Here is a 19,385-nt window from a genome sequence, read left to right on the forward strand (position 1 = left end):
TTGGCTGCGTTGACGGACGATAGAGGAAGCAGCAGGCGCAAAGAGAGGTTCGTGGGAGTGGGAGGCGGCCTTGAGAATGACTCTGTATGACTGTGTAGGTCGATAGAAGCGGATAGTACTATAAAAGTCACATCCTGACTTCCTCGTCGAAGTCTTGTACTTGCCCTCGTTTTCTCGCCAAGGTCTGTAACCGCCACTGTATTGGCAGCGGATCGTGCCCTCTTTGCGCTTGGCCTTGCCGGCAGTCTTGCTATTTGCAACAACTGCCACGTAACCGCGAGCAAGCTCATCATCCTTGAGGGCTTCAAGGGCCTCGGCATAAGTGCAAAAAACCCTATTCTCGATAGGCTCGGGTTCAGGGCTATAGGGCTCGGTCGGCTCGATCGTAGTCATCGTGGTGGCGGCGTTGTGGTTGTGTTGAAAAGAGCGGTAATGTGATGATAGCTTCAAATGCAATTGCAGGTGCTACCCGTGCCACGTCCCACTTTAATTTGGAACTCGCGAGCTACGGGTAGGAAAGGCGTGACGATTCACTCTCGGGCCACTGGCCAAAAGGCAAGCGAAAAGGGCGACGCGAGATGAATGCGTCGCCGAACCAGCAACGTTCCAACTTCCAAGCAAGATCAACCACGTTACGTTTGCTGCTCAACGGACACACTCGAGTCCGTCAGATTCCAGAAGGAGTTGGAAACTACTCGAAGCGCATCGATAAGGCTTTGCCGGGCAAGCACACCCGCAAGCTGTACGACGAGCTGAAAAGAAAGGAATCGGAAGTGTTGGTACAGCTTCGAACTGGCAAATCGCGGCTGAATAGCTATCTTTGCAAAATCGGGGCAGTAGAATCGGATGAATGCACGTGTGGACAGTCGGCGGAAACGGTGGAACATTTCCTCTTCCGATGCAGAAAATGGACGGTACAACGAGAAATCATGAGTCGATATGCAGGCGGGAAGATGGGAGACTTGTCCTTCTTCCTAGGTGGCAAGGCAGAGTCAGACGACGACAAGTGGCAGCCTGATATGGGGGCTGTGCGGGCGACAATACAGTTCGCATTGGCAACGAAACGTTTTAGCATGGACCGGCAACGGGCCATGTGCTGATCAAGGGACAATCGTACTAACACAACAGCCTTCAACTTGGCAGACCGCGCTTCAGTCGCTGAAGGTAGGACGCTGAACACTTGGAGAAACTGACCTTCAAGCAGGCCTGTCATGTCATAGCGAACGAGGCTGGAAACAGATGAAAAGAAGCGTGGGGCTTTGGGTGAGATGGAACAATGTACAGAAGGTAGACAGGCTAGCGTAGTGGCTCTATGGGGGAACCCTCCGGGCGTAATACAACCAAAAAAAAAAAAAAAAAGGCGTGACGAGGCAGGGGGCTAGGCCGGGCGCGGTAAAGAAAGCGCTCGTTGGGAAGGCGCGCGGCAAATTTTGGTGGCGGGTCCTCTTCCAAATGGGGCTTAAGTCGCCGTGCGTGTTTAAAAAGTCGCCGTGCGTGTTTAAGTACTCTTCCCAGTTTCTTGTCAGATCCGCAACAAGCATGACGCAACGATCATTACGGCTCTCGGCTAATATTCAACCTTCCTATTAAGGATAGGATGCTATATGATAAAAATGGGACTTTGGTATAATTAGAGATTTGCGCGAGTTCAAATAGCTGTACCAAGTACTTAGGTACGAACATATCCCTCCTAAACCCCATATAGGGAGGGCTCCAAATTGCGGTCTGGCAACATTTTTGCGCTTTCTTCGTAGGCTAGAATTCCAGCTCTCTACGAAGTACTTGGCCCGGACCAAATCTTCATATAGCTAGCTTGGAATCGGCAGGCCATGCATTCTGTAGCACTCCGTTCATGCATACATATGTATGCAGTCAGCATGTGCTGCAAAGTACATTCACGCAGTCAGCACGGGCATAGCAGTGCACCGTGGAGTGGGCAGAGACGACTTTGCCTTTGAAGGAGACTGTGGAACGTAAAAGGATACTTCTTACAGCGTAGACGCTGGCTAGTACTAATCTAGATATGTACGTACAAAGCACGGACGTATTGGTCTTTCAAATCCGACCACCACACTTGTTACAACGAATTTCAATCGAGAATCTCCCGCCCCGCATACTCTGTCTCGCCATCAGCTGCAAAGTGCGGGAATAAAACATCACCAACACCGCGAACGGACACCTAGGCGTCGGCATAAGCAATGATTTGCCCCTGCTGGTTCCTCAGCACCGCCGTTATCATTGCGTCTTTGCAGTCACTAGGGAACGGGGCCATGGCTGGACAGGGACAGAAGCCACTCACCTTGGCGTCTATTGGCGAAAAAGACTTCAACGCGCGTTCTCCCTTCACTCAAGACTTCAATGTCGTTGCAAACGATATCTTGGAGCAGTGGAAGGTCCCCGGCATGTCTATTGCCATCGTCGACGGTCATGACGTCTTTGCCAAGGTAGGCCCTTGGCAAAGTGATTGCTCTACCTAAACTGACCAATGATGCCAGGGTTTTGGACTTGCAACTCTTCCGGATACGCCATCGACGCCAGAAACGCTCTTCTACGTTGGGTCAACGACCAAGGCTCAAACTGCTGCTCTGATGGCACAGCTAATCGACTCTAAGGCTTATCCGGCCTTATCTCGGGGCTGGTCAACACCAATCTCGTCGATTCTTCGTGACGATTTTCTTCTGCAGGATGAATGGGCAACTAGTCATATTACTCTTGATGACGCTGCTAGCCACCGAACAGGCATGGCTGCCCACGATAACTCATGGCATCGCGAAATCAACGGCTCAAAGGCCTCTCTACAGGATATTGTCCGAGGCCTCCGTAACCTACCTTTAAGTGCAGAGCCTCGAACCACGTGGTACTACTGCAACTTGATGTACATCACGCTATCATATATTATTGAGGTTCTAACAAAACAGCGGCTTAAAGATGTGATGAAAGATTTTATCTGGGAGCCCCTTGGCATGGAATCAACCTATTTGAGCTTACAGGATGCAAAAGACTCGTCTCTTCCTCTTGCAGTAAGCTATACTTGGTGTCAAAAGGACCAAAGCTATAAGGAGCTACCTTACTTGGATCCCGAGCATATGAGCGGTGCTGGTGGTATTATATCTAATGTTATTGATTATGCACAGTGGCTTAAATGCCTTATCCACCAGACAAAGCCGTTCTCCCAGGCCGTTCATAAGGATATTAGGACACCTCGATTTATTGACAACGCCCGGCCTACCCTCGGAAGCGATGTGGACTTATATGGGCTTGCCTGGCAGCGCACTATAATTCACGGAAGAGTGGTGTATTGGCACTATGGATCTACTATAACCTTTGGAGCTCTTGTTTACTGGCTTCCGGATCTCAAGTTTGGGATCGTTGCGCTAGCAAATGGGGCCGAAACGTCGAATCAAGCCGAACTTGTCCTAGTAAGAAGACTCCTTGATGATAAGCTACGAATCCCATTTCACGACCGGCTAGATGTGAATCAAATGTCTGTTCTCCGGCCTATTATGTTGCTTATCACTAACATAAAAAATAGACTGAAAGAACATGCGAGGGATATGCAGTGTGATATTCAGAAGGCAGATGATATCCTCTTTCCGGAGAGACCAAAATACCCATATCCACCATCGGTCATCCTAAGCGAACTCACCGGCTTTTATTCCAACCTAGGATACGGGCGGTTCAACCTCGTCCAACAACAGCTCTCAGCCAATTCAGACCAGACCGTTCTGGTTGCTGACCGAACAGAGCTGTTATGGGCGCAGCAATGGCGCCTACGTCACGTATCTGGCAATTACTGGACCTTGTACAGCAAGATGCTGCTAGGTATCAACACAGTCACAAGATTTTATGCCGCAGAGTTCAAGATTGGCGTCAGTGGAAAGGTCACTGGTCTGGAGGTTTCTATGTACGACAGGTATGGAGGCGTCGATGAGGGCACGGTGCTGTTCCATAAAGTCGGGGGAAACACGGACGGTTGAGGGAATGGAGCATCACATGATTTGCTATGAGGTGCAAACAACATGTAACGAAGAGTGCTTACCCGGTCGGAGACCATCCCAATTGTCAAAGGACTAGGCACCGGAGGAGCGTCTTGCACTGCTCAGCAGCACTTCTCAAGGCACACAAGCGGCCATCACAGGCAGTAAGGAGGTGCCCTCGGTGGAGAGTCAGAGTATGCAGAGCGAATGGCGTGATAAGAGCCGGCATCGATGCTATTGAGCCTCACATCAGTTGAAAATCCCCGTATCGGGACTGACCTTGCATGCAAGCCCCATACTGCTAGCGCTTACCTCTATTCGCACCCCTCCCCTCGCATCCTCAGCCGTCTTCGCCACCGATTAAGGACTGGGTGCGGAGGAATGGGGGAGTTGCCGTTGGTCACTTTGCCAACTACCCGTTGGCTAGTGCCTTCGTATGCCAACTTGGGGCCCCTTCCCCTAAGTTGGCTAAAAAAGTCGTGGACATGCAGAAAACCCGTGGACAGCCGCGCACGGGCCCACTATCGTAAGCACCGCGTTTTTAGTGCATCTTCCCACCAAAACTCGCGACCGCATGATACTCATGACGTATTTCTACGTCGCCAACACGCAATGTATTCCCAAATCGCTATTGCAAGGGCTGTAAAGCTTGTTCTTGAGTCTCGCGAGAGCTTCGAAACAGGGAGCCGCCGCCAAACGCGCAAATCCGGGCAAGGGGCGGTCCAGAAGCCCGTATCAGTACGTCAGGCGGCAGCGATCTTTGGCGTGGCCAAGTCCACGGTCCAGAAAGGCATTGCACGGCGGCACGGAGACATTGGCCGCATTGGCCGGCCAAGACTGCTCTCTGACGACGAAGATGACGCTATCGCCGCCTATGTGATTTGGCTACAGCAAAGTGGCTTCCCAGCGAGTAAGGCGCATGTCGAGTCCGCCGCTTTATCGCTCCTTCAACGCCGCAACCCTGACGCCAAGCCGCCCTCTAGAGCGTGGTATTCTCAATGGCTTCAAGACCACCCAGAGCTCCGCGTCACATATATCAAGGCGGTTGAGAAGTCTAGGAAGACGTTTGAAGCTGGCGATATCTCCAATGTTAAGAGGTTCTTCGAGAAGCTTACTGATATCATCACAACACACGGTATTAGTCCCTCAGAGATTTGGAACGAAGACGAATGCGGTATCCGTATTGGCAGCCTCCGGGAACGAGTTCACGTTATAGTCGTACGTACGACGCGTCATCAACGGCCTCAAATCTCCGATCCAGGGAATCGCGAGTCTTGCACGCTTGTTGCCGCTGCCAACGCCGTTGGGGATACGATTCCCCCTTGGCTAGTCTTTCACACGTTCCCCTGCGAGTCTTGGGGCCAAATTGATGCTCCTGGCGATGTACGTTTTGCACGGTCAGACACAGGCTTCAGCAATAGCGAGATAACGCTCGATTGGATCCATCAATTCAATGTGTGGTCTTGGAAGCACTCAGCCCGCGCACAACGTACAGGGAAGACCCTTTCTGAGTGGTTTGGCGTTGACGAGTGGAGCAGAGAGCTAGAATACCCATTCCAAGAGGTCAACCCGCGGGTAATACCAGAGGACGAGCGAATCCACCGGCTTCTTATTATCGACGGCTTCACGGGCCATACAGGCATCGATTTTATACAATATTGTATCAAATTCGATATCGTGCTAGCTATCTTCCCGCCACATTCAACGCATATCCTCCAGCCGCTTGACGTAGGCGTTTTTCAGCCTCTTAAGCACGCACAACAAAAGGCTATTCGTAACTTCATTGACAAAGGCGACCTTAACTTCACAAGGCTCGACTTCCTCGAATCTTTCTGGGAGACATTCTCCGAAGGCTTCTCTCGCGGCTATGTTATGTCAGGGTTTGAGAAAACAGGCATCTTCCCACCAACGCACGAACCTGCCGTTAAGCGTATCGTCGAGGAACAACTCAAGCTTCGTCAAGCCGTCAACCCAGCCTATGCCTCTCTTCTCCCAAAGGAAACGCGATTCGAGCAGGCTGTAGACACGGTACGGCATATTAAACATCGCTATAACGACCTCCTCAGTTCTCCAACGCGCAACGGGCTTTCTAATGTCACTCGGACGGTGACAGAGGCATCTCTGCTAGCTTTAAACCTCGCCAAACAGTATCAAGACCGCCTACAACGTATCGAGAAGATGAGCAACCGACTCAAGCGAGGCAAGACCGTCAAGGCTTCTGAGGGCACATTCTACACCAGCGTGAGCCTTGAAGATATTCGCAAGGCTGCCGAGCGCACGCAACAGCTTGAAGCAGAGAAATCTCAACGCCAACAGCTTCTCTCTATCCGTGATATGATTCGTAAGGAAAAGAAGCAGCTGCTTGATGAATACCGCAAAAACAAGCGGCAGGTAATCAACGGCAAGGAGAAGACGCTTAATATTAAACAGTGGCTCGACTTCAAAGGGAAGAGTGAAGAATTCCTTGCCCTTGAGAGTGGCGAAGAGACCTATAGGCGACTCCTTAAGCGGCCTGACCCGTTTTTCATTGATACAACCCGCCGGGAGATTGGCGAGGCCGAACGAGAGGCTGCCAATAAAGCTTGTGCCTCTGCGAGACCACTGCGGACCATGCAGTGGCCTCATCTCCAGAGAGAGCGCTCTGTTGAGATTATCACGTCGCGAAATACCGATCATCACGAGCCTCATAACGGCCCTGACGGCACTACGATCAATCCTTTACTCAATATAGATTTGATGAAGGAAATCGATGAGGAAATAGACCGTGCTTTAAGTTCATCGCCGCCGTCATCGCCGCCAGCAAGTCCAACACCACGAATTCCTGCCTAGAAGAGACTTGAGGGCATTATCTCTGACTGCCGGGCTGCTCAGCAATCGAATTCGGCTCAAGAAGATATATAAAGTAGCTATATTCCGAAGGGGTAAGGATAGGGAGGCAGAAACGGTGTATACGTCGGGACATTTAATTCAACATTTTTAGTGCAGCCTCAACGCCGCGCACACCGCACCACGCACTCAAATTTACATTTTCAATGGCTTCCAGTAATAAATAAAATCATGCGCTCATTTTATATGTCTTAAAAATGTGATGCGACATGCGTGGAATGGTGTAGGTCATTTTCACATACAAACGTCACCAAAAGGCTGTCCACGGGTTTTCTGCATGTCCACGACTTTTTTAGCCAACTTAGGGGAAGGGGCCCCAAGTTGGCATACGAAGGCACTAGCCAACGGGTAGTTAGCAAAAGACATGAGCATAGGAGGTGGCGTTATGGTATGGAGCATCTCTGTCGGTAGTGGTGCAGACATACTTTGCCAGTCAGACAGGCGTTGCTCTCGTTCTCGTCCGTGGTTCGGGCCTGTGTTCAACGTCGCATCCGGAGTCAGGGATTCTACGATAACGTCCATGCGCTGTTCCACGGACGCTGGAGACCTTTTGGCACCCCACATCAACCCGAAGCACCTGATATTCAACTCACATTTGATTGTGCGTTTTTGGCCCAATCCGCTTGCATCTGTTCCCCGAGTCCACAGGATTATTTTTGACCTGTGTGTCGCGACAGAGGAACTTTCAATACCAACTAATGACTGGCCCGTCCGGTCGTGAACCAGCCCCTTGTGTCTCTGCGAACATGCATACATGTTCTTAGGCGCTGGGCCCGATCACAATAGAATCCTTCGTCGATGGAGCATGAGCTCCTTCTAGGCGACCATTATTAAAGACGTCGGTCTCAGGAATATCCCAACAATATGGGTTATCTCCGACTCTTTGCTTTTGCGGGGAGCAATGCAACCCCTACAATAACATGGTCAGCGGAACAAAAGGCCCGACTGCAATTACCCCCTTACCAAGGCATGGCCTCCTAAACTAAGGGGTGCACAGGCGACGCGAGCCAAGTAGATTGACCCACAAATGCACCCAAATAAAGGGCCTGACCAGGTATCTAGACGGGTATAAATAATAAAGGGAACCCGTCGAAGCCAGAAAACCACTGCGCCATGCAAAATAGGGGCACCCCCATTAGGGGGCTACTTTATTGGCTATTATAGGTCCATTCTCCGTCTGACGGAACTTTATGTCCCAGTAGCTAGGCCGTGACGTGCATCACTATTCGCACCTCTTTTATGTCTCTTTTGCGACTTCTGGGCGCCCAATCATGCCGCTGAGATCCACATATGTGCGTTACCAGGGGTAGAGTGGATCGGTAAGCTGAGTTCCAATGTTGCTAGTTATTCGATGAAATATCACGCCGCAATGGAGATGCTCCTCTCTAATTCGGCCGGCCCCGGCGTATAAGACGCAGTAAGGAACTCATACAGTCAAACTTGAAGAAGCCCAAGTCGTTGCCAAACCCCTTGTTCGTGAACTTTGACGCGACCGTTCTTTCAAAGCACAAGCTAGAAATGCTTCAAACCTCAACCCCTATGGAAGCCTGCGGAGAGACCAGCAGCAAAGAAACCCCATCCCTCGCAAAAGTTGCCCAGCTGCTCCATGTCGCCCCTGAGGAAATCAATGACATCTACAAGTGCACACCTTTGCAGGAGGCGCTGGTATCTCTGACCACCAAGGGATCCGAAGCCTACGTGAAGCGTGTGGTGCTCTCCTTGAATGTCAGATCGGACCTAGCAAGGCTCCGCTCGGCAGTCGACGATGTCGTCAAGGCTACTCCGCTTCTGCGCACGCGAATTGTCCACTTGGATGAACTCGGGTTTATGCAAGTTGTCCTCGCGAAGAAGGTGGAATGGTCTGAAGCAACCTCTGTCGACGATTGTTTGAAAGAGACCAAACTGAACGCATGGGGAATCGGCGACCCTTTGGTGCGCTATACGCTAGTCAAAGACGATCAAAGCAATGCCCGCTATTTTGTTTGGACGATTCATCACGCGTTGTATGACGGCTGGTCGTTTCCTCTCATGGTTAACCAAGTTTGTCAGCGCTATGACGGATTTGACGTCGAGCCAGCTCCCGAGTACAAACACTTCGTTCAACACATAGCTCAGAAAAACCAAAATGAGGCCAAGGAATACTGGAAATCTGTTCTATCAGGGACTCAGTCCACGACGTTTCCCGCACTTCCAGATATCTCATACGCACCGGCGGCTGATACAACAGTGGAGTATTGTTGTCCTCCAGTGCCCAGAGTCAAAGGCATCACGAGGACAGCACTTTTGCGCGGCGCATGGGCTCTCATTATGAATCGATTCCATGACTCGGAAGATGCAGTTTTCGGCACCATCGTTTCGGGCCGGCGGGAGACTTTCGTAGGCATCCAAAGCTTGATGGGTCCCACGGTTGCAACCATTCCTGTCCGCGTCAGGGTCGACGGCGGCGAGAGAGTTGACAATTAAGGCAAAGCTAATGCGAATGACCCATCAATCTGCCTTCCACCGCATATTTCTCGCGTCACTCATGCTGTCTATCAAGATCCTGGAGGATGGTCCACCAATGAACCGGCACTGGACCAAGAGCACGTTGGTACAGTTCAGCCTCGATGATGTCAATTTGATGGAGAGAGAACTTCTCTTTGTTCTCGATTTGAACCTTATGATCAGCGAGCACGAGTTGTGGGCAGAGCTGCAGCCGTTTCTTGTCTCTGATCGAAACGAAATCTCCTCAACACAAGAGACAAAGGCGACAAGGAAGTCCGGAAAACAGAGGGTGACCCAAAACCAGGATTTTAGTGTCGCTACCATGTCGCTGCTCAGCAGCGTCCTCCAGGTCTCAACCGAGCGGCCCGGTCCCTGCCTGCACGTATACCAATGTGTATGCCAATGCGCCTTGCAGTCTGCGATTAGCTGGATGGATACCACTGGCCCTGAGATAGCAGCCAAAGGTAAAAAGACACGCAGAAGGCGCGATAGAGGCGGGCGAATCCATGGCAAAGACTGTCCTGTGCCACGCCAACGGATCCCGCCACAGAGGCGTGGTTTGCTTAGTCCAGCTCGGATAACCGACGGACGGGATACGTCTGAGTGGCGGAATGTGTACGCTCAGAGGTCGTGGAGCTTGACGTGTCAAGTTTATAGAGCCTCGTATGCCGCCGTGGAGCGGGGACATCGCAGATAATGTCGAAGAGTTAGGGGGCTGCGTCACGGCGGCGATTTGATATCCTGCATCTATGAAATAAAAGCACAAACGCTAGCTAGTCGAAACCTGCAATACTTACCTCCTTCTCTCAAGTGCCATGCCACTGTGGGTTTGTAACGTCCTCGACAGCTGCCTCCGGATCTTCGTGCCCCTTTCACTCCCCCCGAAGGTGCTAGACTGAACTAACAATCCCCGTCACAGAGGACCGATGAGAGTCACTATAGATAGATTGAAGGCCTTGAGCGTGACATAGTACGCCTTGAGTCCTGCCTACATTGTGTACATGGTGCGGACTGCTACGTCTGAGTCTCCCTGAATCAGGAATCACCTTAACACTACCGCTCTATTTAGCCTGCGGGCGTCAATGTTAGTGACTGCTGCTGGCGTGGATAGACGTAACGAACCTTGGGCCTGACGCATCTCCGTAGAGAGGATGGAGGGCAGCAAGGGCGTTTGCGCGGGCCCGAAGTTGGCCCTGCGTATCTCGCTCGAGGCGTAGTGAAGGCCCTGCCCGGCCCTGAGGAAAACTGGCGGAAACCGCAGGGTTCGCGTGAGATCTATGAGCGATAAAACGAGAGCCCTGGGATCCCGCGCGGGTAGACCGGGGACAGTTTGACGGCGGCCGTGGAGGAATCGCACTGACTTGCTGGAGATAGAACATGGCGGACGTGGGCCAGGCAGAAACGGTCAGCGAGAGTTAAGCAGCAAAGGCAGACAGAACGTGAAATAGCGCATCTCCCTTTCTCCCTGCTCTGTCGTCTTTTATACAGTTGCCATCGTCCCGACGGTACGGTTCAGAAGGATGATGACCTTCACTTGATAGCGAGCCATGCAGACGCTCCTGTTCACACCCCCCTGCCACAGTACCCCCACTGTGAGAGTCGACTGTCTCGATGACAAACCACGAGAGACTCGGAGGTCGTGTGCCGCTACGATTCTCGGTGGGTGACACTGAGGAAGTGTGCGGACGTGTGTCAGCTTGCTTGCAGCTGCGGAATACGTGCCGTTTACATAGCTTGAGTTTCCGCTCCAGCAAGCTCTGGCTTGCTTTGCGTTTGCAATAGCTACAAGTAGGGCCAAGGCGAGAGACAATGGGACGGACGGAGCATGCTGACCGGGCCGCAACCCTGCCACGCTCCGGGGTAGCTCATTGACCTCAGCAGTCTGATCGAGACCCGCTGCCTGCAGGCCCCACCGTTCGCGCAAACCAAACCAACCATATCCGGGATAGGACCGGAGAAGTTTTATGAGCGTTCTATTTCTAGCTCCTCTGTTCGATTCATGACTTGCCGTGACGGCCGGGCCGCGAGCAAGCGCGCGTCGAGCGAACGTCCACATGCCCCATACCTCCGCACCGGCAACGCGCGGAGCCGATCTCGCCAATCGGCCTTAAGAGGAGCACGTATAACCGGCCGTTTGATTACCAGCCGAGTCGCGCCTGACAGAGCTCGGGAAGGGCGCGCGCTTTCCGTGCCGCGCGCCGACGCATGCTGACGGACGAGCAGCAATCTGACGCCGCCTTGTCGGACGCCAGAGCCGTGAGCGAACAGCGCAGACCATGAGCGACTCCTCTCCTGGACTTGCCCCTTCTGCTCGCTTGCATCTCGGCAGGGGGCTGTATAGCGATCGTGATTCCATGGCAGCCCATGGTGCCGTGCCGCCCGGTCCAGAGTCGACGGGCGTCGCCAAAATCGACACCGGCCCCGCCTTCCGTCTTCCATAGCAGGACAGGAACAAACGGCCCCGGCTTGACCGTCCCATCACAAGCCGTTGCAGCCTTCACCGTCAGCGACCTTGGCCAGATGCTTACGGGCGCCCAATGGAGCCTGCCGGTTGCTTGGCCGGAGATTGCCTCATTGGACGCCTGCAGGGGTCCTGGAGCGACTGACCATGCACCATGCCGGCTGCAGGACCACGGCGCCATCATACGATGTGTGCCTCGGAGAACGACGGGCGCCGCGGAGGCGCGCTCGAAGACGGGCACGTAAGCGACGTCGACACCGCGAAAGCAAGGGTCAGGACCCCCGCATCCAAGGCTCTTCACTTAGTGCTGAGCGCCGACGAAGGCCGATAAAATTCTGCGCACTGCACCAACACAGTTATTGGATACCGACACGCTGGAACGCCAAAATGGCCAAGTGGGATGGACAGTTTGGCGCCCTCCGTCTGGGCGCCACTGCGCACCGCCCCTTGTGACAATAGCCTGCCATTTGTGACACACCACTCGTCGCTGTCCATCAGCCTTCGAACTGACGCAGCATATAACCATTGATGGAGAAGAAGACATGTAGTTGGAATAAGCTCGCCCAGCGCTGCAGACCACGGTCGCGTGGCGGATCTGCCGAACTAGCTTGGATCTGTACGATCATGCGGGACCGGACCGTGGCGTGGCCGTGACCGACCTGGCGCGGCGCGGCGCCTCCATGGCGGGTGGTGTGACGCATCGGTCCAGTCGAGCCATCCCATCCCCTCTACTAGAGCCAGTGTTCGTTGCATCTGTTTGGCAGGCGCGCATATGAGGTGGATCAGCTGCTGGCGCCGCGCCAGCCCCCTGTCTGGGGGATGGCGATGCCATTGCCTGGGAAGTGGAACAGGGCGCTCGATCTGGCCACTGTGGGCCGGCACGGACATTCTGTCCCAGAACTCTGCCCCCCCTCCCCCTCTACGCTATTGCAAGCTGCAGCCAAAAACGGACGGTGGGGGGAAGGGGCGCCGGGGCAAGCCGGTGATGATGATGATGATGATGTTTTATTCCGCCCGGAGAGATCATTCTCTATAGGGCTCCGACGCTTGTACTATGAATCATTTCCATACGCTGTCGCATGACACCCAAAGCCTCACAGATTGCCGCATACAATTCTATCTTGCCACTGTTCCTTATGACATTTCTCCATTGATACCTTTGCCGGTCGTTCTTATACTTAACGCTGCCCCCTGTTGACGAGCGGGAAGCCCGGGTGTGCCTGGTTGGTCCAGGGTGCCTCCAGCCGGCTTCGAACCGGCCCCTCTGCAATGCAAAGGCTCCAGACGTGTCACCATTACGCCATGGAGGCCAAGCCGGTGATGCGCGTCGCAGAACGACCTGTCAGAACAACGGGAGCAGGGGTCACGTGCGATAGGGAGATAAGAAGATGACTCATTGCAAGAGAGCCCGAGAGACCCCAAAAAGGGGCCCCTGAATGGGACACACAGAGACACACACACAATACACATATCTCGGCGGGCCATATAGGCCTGCCTTCCCTGATTCAATTGATCCACTGCATCACAGCCGTGTCTTTCCTATTCTGGGATCACCTAGAACCTCCAGTTCTGACACGACCTCGCAGGAGCCACTCGCACATGCAATGCAACGTGAGGCCTTGTCCGTCGCCGCGGGGTCAGGGGGGGGGGGCGCGCCGCCGAAGTGGGGCAGAAACCGATCCTACGTATTTCGCCGTCTGAAAGATCACTACTAACCTGGACCAAGAATCTCAACCCGTTCCGAATGCATTGCGCCCAAGCGCCTCGCTGATCTCCTCTTTCAGCTCAGCAACTGAACTCGGGGTGGAGCTCAACATATGCAGGCACTTGCAAAGCAAGATTTCAACGCCAATAGCCCGCTCCGTTGTCCCCTTGCGTTCCTCATTAAGCCGCGCACACTCCACACGCGCCGTCTCGAGCTCCCGCTCCAATAGCCTCTTCCCGGCCTCTACCGCGTCTAGGCATTCCTGCAGCTGCGTGACCCTCTGTACCAGCACCACCGACTCGTCGCCGCACCTGCCCGCTTCGTTTGTCTCGGGCGTTTCCGCGGAGCATGGCCCGTAACGTTGCCGCCGCCGCGACATCCCGTGTGGCTCTGCGCAAGGGTCTTCACATGGAGTAGCGGCGCCTGCATGGGCTACGAACGGTGACAAGGCGGCCTCGAAAGTGACACCCACGCCAGCGCAGAGCTCATGGTACGCCGCGGCGTTGTGCTCGCTTAAGTTCTTGGAAAAGAGGTGCGCCGCCTCGGGGCGAAAGGACCACGAGTACCACTCATTGTCCGTATGTGCCAATCGGACCTTGGCTGGCTCTATGACCCGCCCCGTCGTCTGCTCTGCACCTAGTCAGCAATAGAAGTTGTGCGCTACCCAGGGCGTGGCCCCTTACTGATGTGCTCGGCGAGCAGCTGCCGGCAGCGCCGTCTGAGCTGTCCCCTGTCGTCGACGCTTCGTTTCTTCGAACTAGAGCTCCGCGTGGTGCTCACCATGACGTCCGTGGTTGGTCACTGGCGGCATTGTAGCGTTGTCTGTCCGCGTCTGCGTTGGCACCACGGGCCTTTATGGGGTTGCAACGTACCACAGTACTGTACGCTCCCATGCAGTACTTTCTGCCGTCTCGGTGGCCGGTTGGCAGCAAGTTGCTAATCGTCACGGGCCACTTCAGGCCCAAGGTATTGTGGGCAGCAGCACTGGTGCCGTATGAGCTGACTGATAGTTGTCAGGTCTCCGCGGCCGCTTCAGGGCAGGTTGGAGTCACTCATTTTAGAATAGCTTGGGATGTTGCACACATTTGGAGATAATTGGTTCAGTGAAATGGGCAGTCTAGCGGGAAAGAGTGCAGAGTATACAGTAGTTCACTGACCGTTTCAGTACTGCTCCAGCCGGACAACATATTCTTTGGAGTCATTCCGACCTCACGTGCTTTGGCATATGCCCGTATAAAATTGACCTTGTCAACGGGCGCAGAATCCGTCAGACAGGTAAATTTTTGAAGTTCTTTCCGATACGCCGCCTTGATAGCGTTAAAAACACCTTTATATGTCGCGAAGCGTGGCCTGATCTCGCAGTTCTCGGAGATATCCCTAGGCAAGAGGGATCTAGGAAGCTGAAAACACCGGTATAGAAGAAGGAAGAAGGAGCTGAAAAGAGGTGCAGAAAGGAGGGTGGGGAGAGAGGGGAAGCAGAAGTGGCGATGGCTTCCTATGGAGGTGGCGAGAGATAAGACGGATGTTTCGGAAACGGCTGGAAAGAGGGGGAAAATCGGCAAAAAGCCCGGTAGTTGTAAGGACATCAAGGGCTTCTTTAAGCAGGATTTTCTTTATTAGTTGGGATGCTAGAAAGATATAAAGAGGGGCGTTCGGTAGAGAAAAGAAGGAGAAGCAAGGCAATACAACAATCACTCCCCTACCGCAATTATTGCCCTCTAAAGATTCAAACAACTTGGCCCTGCCTGTCCGACCCCTTACTTCCAATTTTACCTTCGTGCATTTTATATGCACTTCTCTCATCTCTCTTCGCGAGATTATCCGATGGCTGGAGGCTATGAGAACAGTGCGAAGGAACGTAGCAGCAGTAGACGTTGTCCAAAACGCACGTGGCCATCCATGCATCCTGGTCCCGGTTAACAGTAATTTCTAGGCAGATAAATACAGAAACGCGCCGCTGAATGGCTTTCATACTCATCTAATATGATTAGCCTAGCACCTGACCCATCGGCTGGCCGCGTCTGAGGCAAACAGACCCTCTCAAGCCACTCAACAGCGGTGGGTTGTCCGTCCATCCATCAGGCGAGGCAATGTAGTGCCAGTCGGCTAATTTGCCGAATTCCGTCACGAACCACCATTCCTGGAGTTCTTTGCCCTTTAAAATGATGCCAGGAAAAATCGCACGGCCGCCCGCGGTCATAGATTCGATAAATGAGGTCTAGTTGCGGGACGGTGGTCCTTTCAGAAAGGCCTTCCGTTTTGGGTCTGTACTCCCAACCACAAGACTATCCAAACCTGGGGAAAAGAGTCTTGTTAGTGTGAATAATGAATGGCAAGTCAAACTCTTACCAAAGGCAGACATAATACCGCCCTCGTCGATATTCATGGTATTCCCCGGTTTAATCCGCCCATACTCCTTGTCCCCGATATCGAAGTACCAGTGAACCGCCCGAGGCGTGAAAGTGTTAAACCTGTAAGCTTCCCGACGTCTTTCACGCTTGTTCTCGATCTCCGGATGGCGATTGATGAATTTGGTAGACCGGTTACGGCCCAGTGTCCGCTTGTTGTTCAGTTGCTTTATAGAGTCTCCATGCAGGCGCGGATCGGTCTGTGGGAGGGAGCAGAGCCAAGAGACTCTTGAAGGAGAATCTAGAAGACAAACCGAGACTCCTTGTTCTTTCTCAAGTGTTTTTAAGCCAGTATTTGATCAACCAGGGCTGCTTGGTCTTTTTGTCAGTCGGAAATAGTGCTGAGGTATGTCGTACTTTTGAGCCGCGCGATACTGCGAAAAGACGCTGCTTGTGATTTACGATATGAAAATTGCCTTTTTATCCTCCGCGTAGACACGTCGAGGCCGTTTTAATGTCATTTTGGACATGTGGTGAAGGAATAATGAGAATAGTCATGGTCGGGGGGGAGAGGAAGATTACGCGGCTGAATGGTAATTTCACGCGCAACGTTAACAGAGATTACAGCTCCCTGTACGAACATTTAACTGCTTAAAAGAGGAATTCAGTCAATTCTCTATCTGCTCCAAGTGACGGCTTGCGAATATCTTCAAAGTTCGCTGGAATCGGTGTAAGTGAAATGTTAGACTTTTGGTGGAAATTTTTTATCTGTGCTACCGAAAGGGTACGGTAGCAGCGTCCTTTACGGCGCGTGGAAGCTGCTCAGGTGTACGGAGCGCCAGCACGATGAACCAGAGGGTGAAGAACGAGGTGCGGTTGATGCAATTGTTCATCTCTGGAGCCCCCGTCATCCTGAGGGTGAAGAGGGATGTTTCCTCCGTGTTCTCTCGAACTTCCCCCAGATGCCTCGTATGATTCCTTCTCAGTAGCAAGAAGCAGGGACCTGAGGCGCGTGACATCGCACAACATCAGGCCCTATTGCTCTGATTCTGGCCTCTGGCATCAAAGGAATGTTCTCAAAACTTCCATTATCTCCTGTCTACAACTGCTCAGCCTCCTCTCAGCCTTGTGTCGGGTCTTATCAGTGTCGATGATAATGTCTACCGTTGCGTTTTCCTCACGAGCAAGTACACACAAGAACGAAGAGACCGTCGACAACGTCGCAACCGCTTTGTCAACATCTGTTCTAAATGATTCGCTGTAGTTTTCTGTTCGCCTGGACCGGGAATTCAACTGCTCAGATCGATAGCAAAGATATGCGCGATGGATGTTGTCGGCACTCTGCGATGCAAACCATTTACGCACAGACTGCGTTCGGCACAAGATGTGGCCGGGAATGTGGATGTTTGTTCCCTCCAATCGACTGTCCATGTGTAGTTTTATCATACTTGTGATTAAGCAAGTGCAGACTTCAGCTATCATAGAGCGGATGAGAGCTGAGCGGCCAAATGGAATATAGAGCTCACCCGCTTGGCTGATACTTATCTAGACGTCACAACCGGCTCGGGGTGCCTCAGCCTTACAAGCTTGGGATTATCTGCGCATTGACCAAGCCAAGCCGAAAGTACGACTGCGGCTGGTCGGATGGTGGCTGCTGGTCGTCCACGTATGATTGTGAGCGGATTCGACGGCTGTTGTGGATGCGAGGCACGAATCCACTAACTTACCATAGACACTTCTGGCGGTACAGTAATTTACGCACTTTGCTCGTGTTTTAATCCCTCGCAAAAAGGTGATACAGTACTGCACAGTAATGTGTACAACATATAGCGAACTTCCGGGGAAGCGAATGACGAAGAGCCAAAAACGGGTCGGACAAGTCAACCCAGCCAGTGGCCACTTTCGATGTAAGTTTTTAGCTCATCGTTCAAATATCACGTTGAGATATAAGGTCTGCCCGTTTGTCTACAGGTTTGAGCTTCGTTGCAGCATTACCACGTCTCAGTAGTTTCCGATGGCGCTGCTTGCTTGGGGTGTCCTAGTTCTTCTGACTACGCTCTTGAGACAAAGTACTGCAAACAAAGTGCAGGTGATAAATAACTGCACCTTTCCAGTACATCTGAGAGCGGACCAGCTGGACGAACCAGAAGTACGGAGGCTACAACCTGGAGGGATCTACAGTGACGCATATCGAAGCAAAGTTGCGTACAATCCCGCTACGGGGACCTACTCAGCTATTGGTGTTTCGATCAAAATTTCTGCTGACTCGCGTCTCAACGACTACCTGGTCAGAGAAGATTTGCTTCCACTGTTTACAATGAGCCCCGTCACGCAACTTGAATACACATTTGACCCGTCTCTCAAGCCTGGCCCGGACTTGTTTTACGACATTTCGGATATTGACGACAGCTCGCCCCGACAGTTTTGCGAGTACGGACTGGCTCTGGTTCCTGAAAGGCCATCATGCACACCTGTAGTCTGTCGCCCGGATTGCCAAAGAAACTGTTCTTCCGTGTACAATTATCCTTCTGATGACTTTGCGACGCGCGGCTGCGAAAGCAACGTAGGATTGAAATTATTTCTCTGTAGTGGTACGTAAAAGAGCGCGTCATTGCATAGTGTTGGCAATGGTGTTGAAACAGAATTCGATGCTATCAGGTCTCAAACAGACTTAATCGGGAAGCTCTTTGCATGACACGGTTAAATGGGCATACGTCGTGGGTGCGGTCGAAGTAGAGAAAAGTCTGGCTCAGTCAGAAGCGGCGCCTACCCGCCTACAATCTCAAAATTCCATCAGTCACGTACAATAGCAGTTATAGTAACGATTCTCTCTAATGACGACGTATTATACAGCATCGCTAATGCTTGCCCGGCATCCAAGCGATGGCGAAGGCGAAGTAACCATAGCAAACTATCCCTGTCCGTGCGTATTTTATGACCCGTTTCATGTCTGGAAGTTCAAGTCTTATCATAGCAGGATCGTCAAAAGTCATCGTCCAGAAAGTTTCGATGCGCTCTATCTCTGGATTTGTCGAGCGCCGGATTGGACGAATGCCCAGTCGTGCAATCGATGGCGGGATGATAGTTAGTCATGATGGCTGGCAAGCTCACTCTTCAGTGAGCTAATCAGCTGGCTCTGGGCGTTGAGCATTTGTTGCTGCATCTCGAGTTGCGCGGCCTTGTCTTCTAATCGATGCTCAATGCTCACAATTCCTTCTTTTAGATGGCTGATATCGCGACTTCGCATCTCGACGATGGCACGGAAGTGTTGTTCAGTTCTGCAAAACTCCTGATATATTGCAATGGCCCACCGGACTGTGAAGGGATTCGGTTCTTGTGGGGACGACGATGGGGTTGTCATTGTAGTACTGTTGAGAAAGCACTATGGCATTATGGCATCGCGGCTCCCCTGTAGGACGTGCATCTTATATGAAAAACCCATCATGCACTTTCTTGCCATGTACGAGCGCCTTGATTGCCACCCAAAATGAGGTAACTGAAGCATATGGATTTTGCCTTTGCGT

The 19,385-nt window shown here is 52.5% G+C and overlaps 2 protein-coding genes across 2 annotated transcripts; both read left to right on the forward strand.

The window, feature by feature from the left end:
- Positions 1 to 2,198: 2,198 nt before the first annotated feature.
- Positions 2,199 to 3,977, forward strand: HRG_01499 (beta-lactamase domain-containing protein; the record flags this gene model as incomplete). Its single annotated transcript, XM_044859970.1, has 4 exons — positions 2,199 to 2,444; positions 2,496 to 2,820; positions 3,472 to 3,484; positions 3,533 to 3,977. The coding sequence occupies 4 exons, from the start codon at positions 2,199 to 2,201 to the stop codon at positions 3,975 to 3,977; spliced, it is 1,029 nt and encodes a 342-aa protein (XP_044726370.1).
- Positions 3,978 to 8,402: 4,425 nt separating this feature from the next.
- On the forward strand, positions 8,403 to 9,326 carry HRG_01500 (condensation domain-containing protein; the record flags this gene model as incomplete). The annotated part of the gene is made up of 1 exon (XM_044859971.1): positions 8,403 to 9,326. The coding sequence occupies one exon, from the start codon at positions 8,403 to 8,405 to the stop codon at positions 9,324 to 9,326; it is 924 nt and encodes a 307-aa protein (XP_044726371.1).
- Between the last annotated feature and the right edge of the window lie 10,059 nt (positions 9,327 to 19,385).

The sequence above is a fragment of the Hirsutella rhossiliensis genome (assembly GCF_020360975.1).
Source record: "Hirsutella rhossiliensis strain HR02 chromosome Unknown scaffold00001, whole genome shotgun sequence".
Taxonomy (NCBI): Eukaryota; Fungi; Ascomycota; class Sordariomycetes; order Hypocreales; family Ophiocordycipitaceae; genus Hirsutella; species Hirsutella rhossiliensis.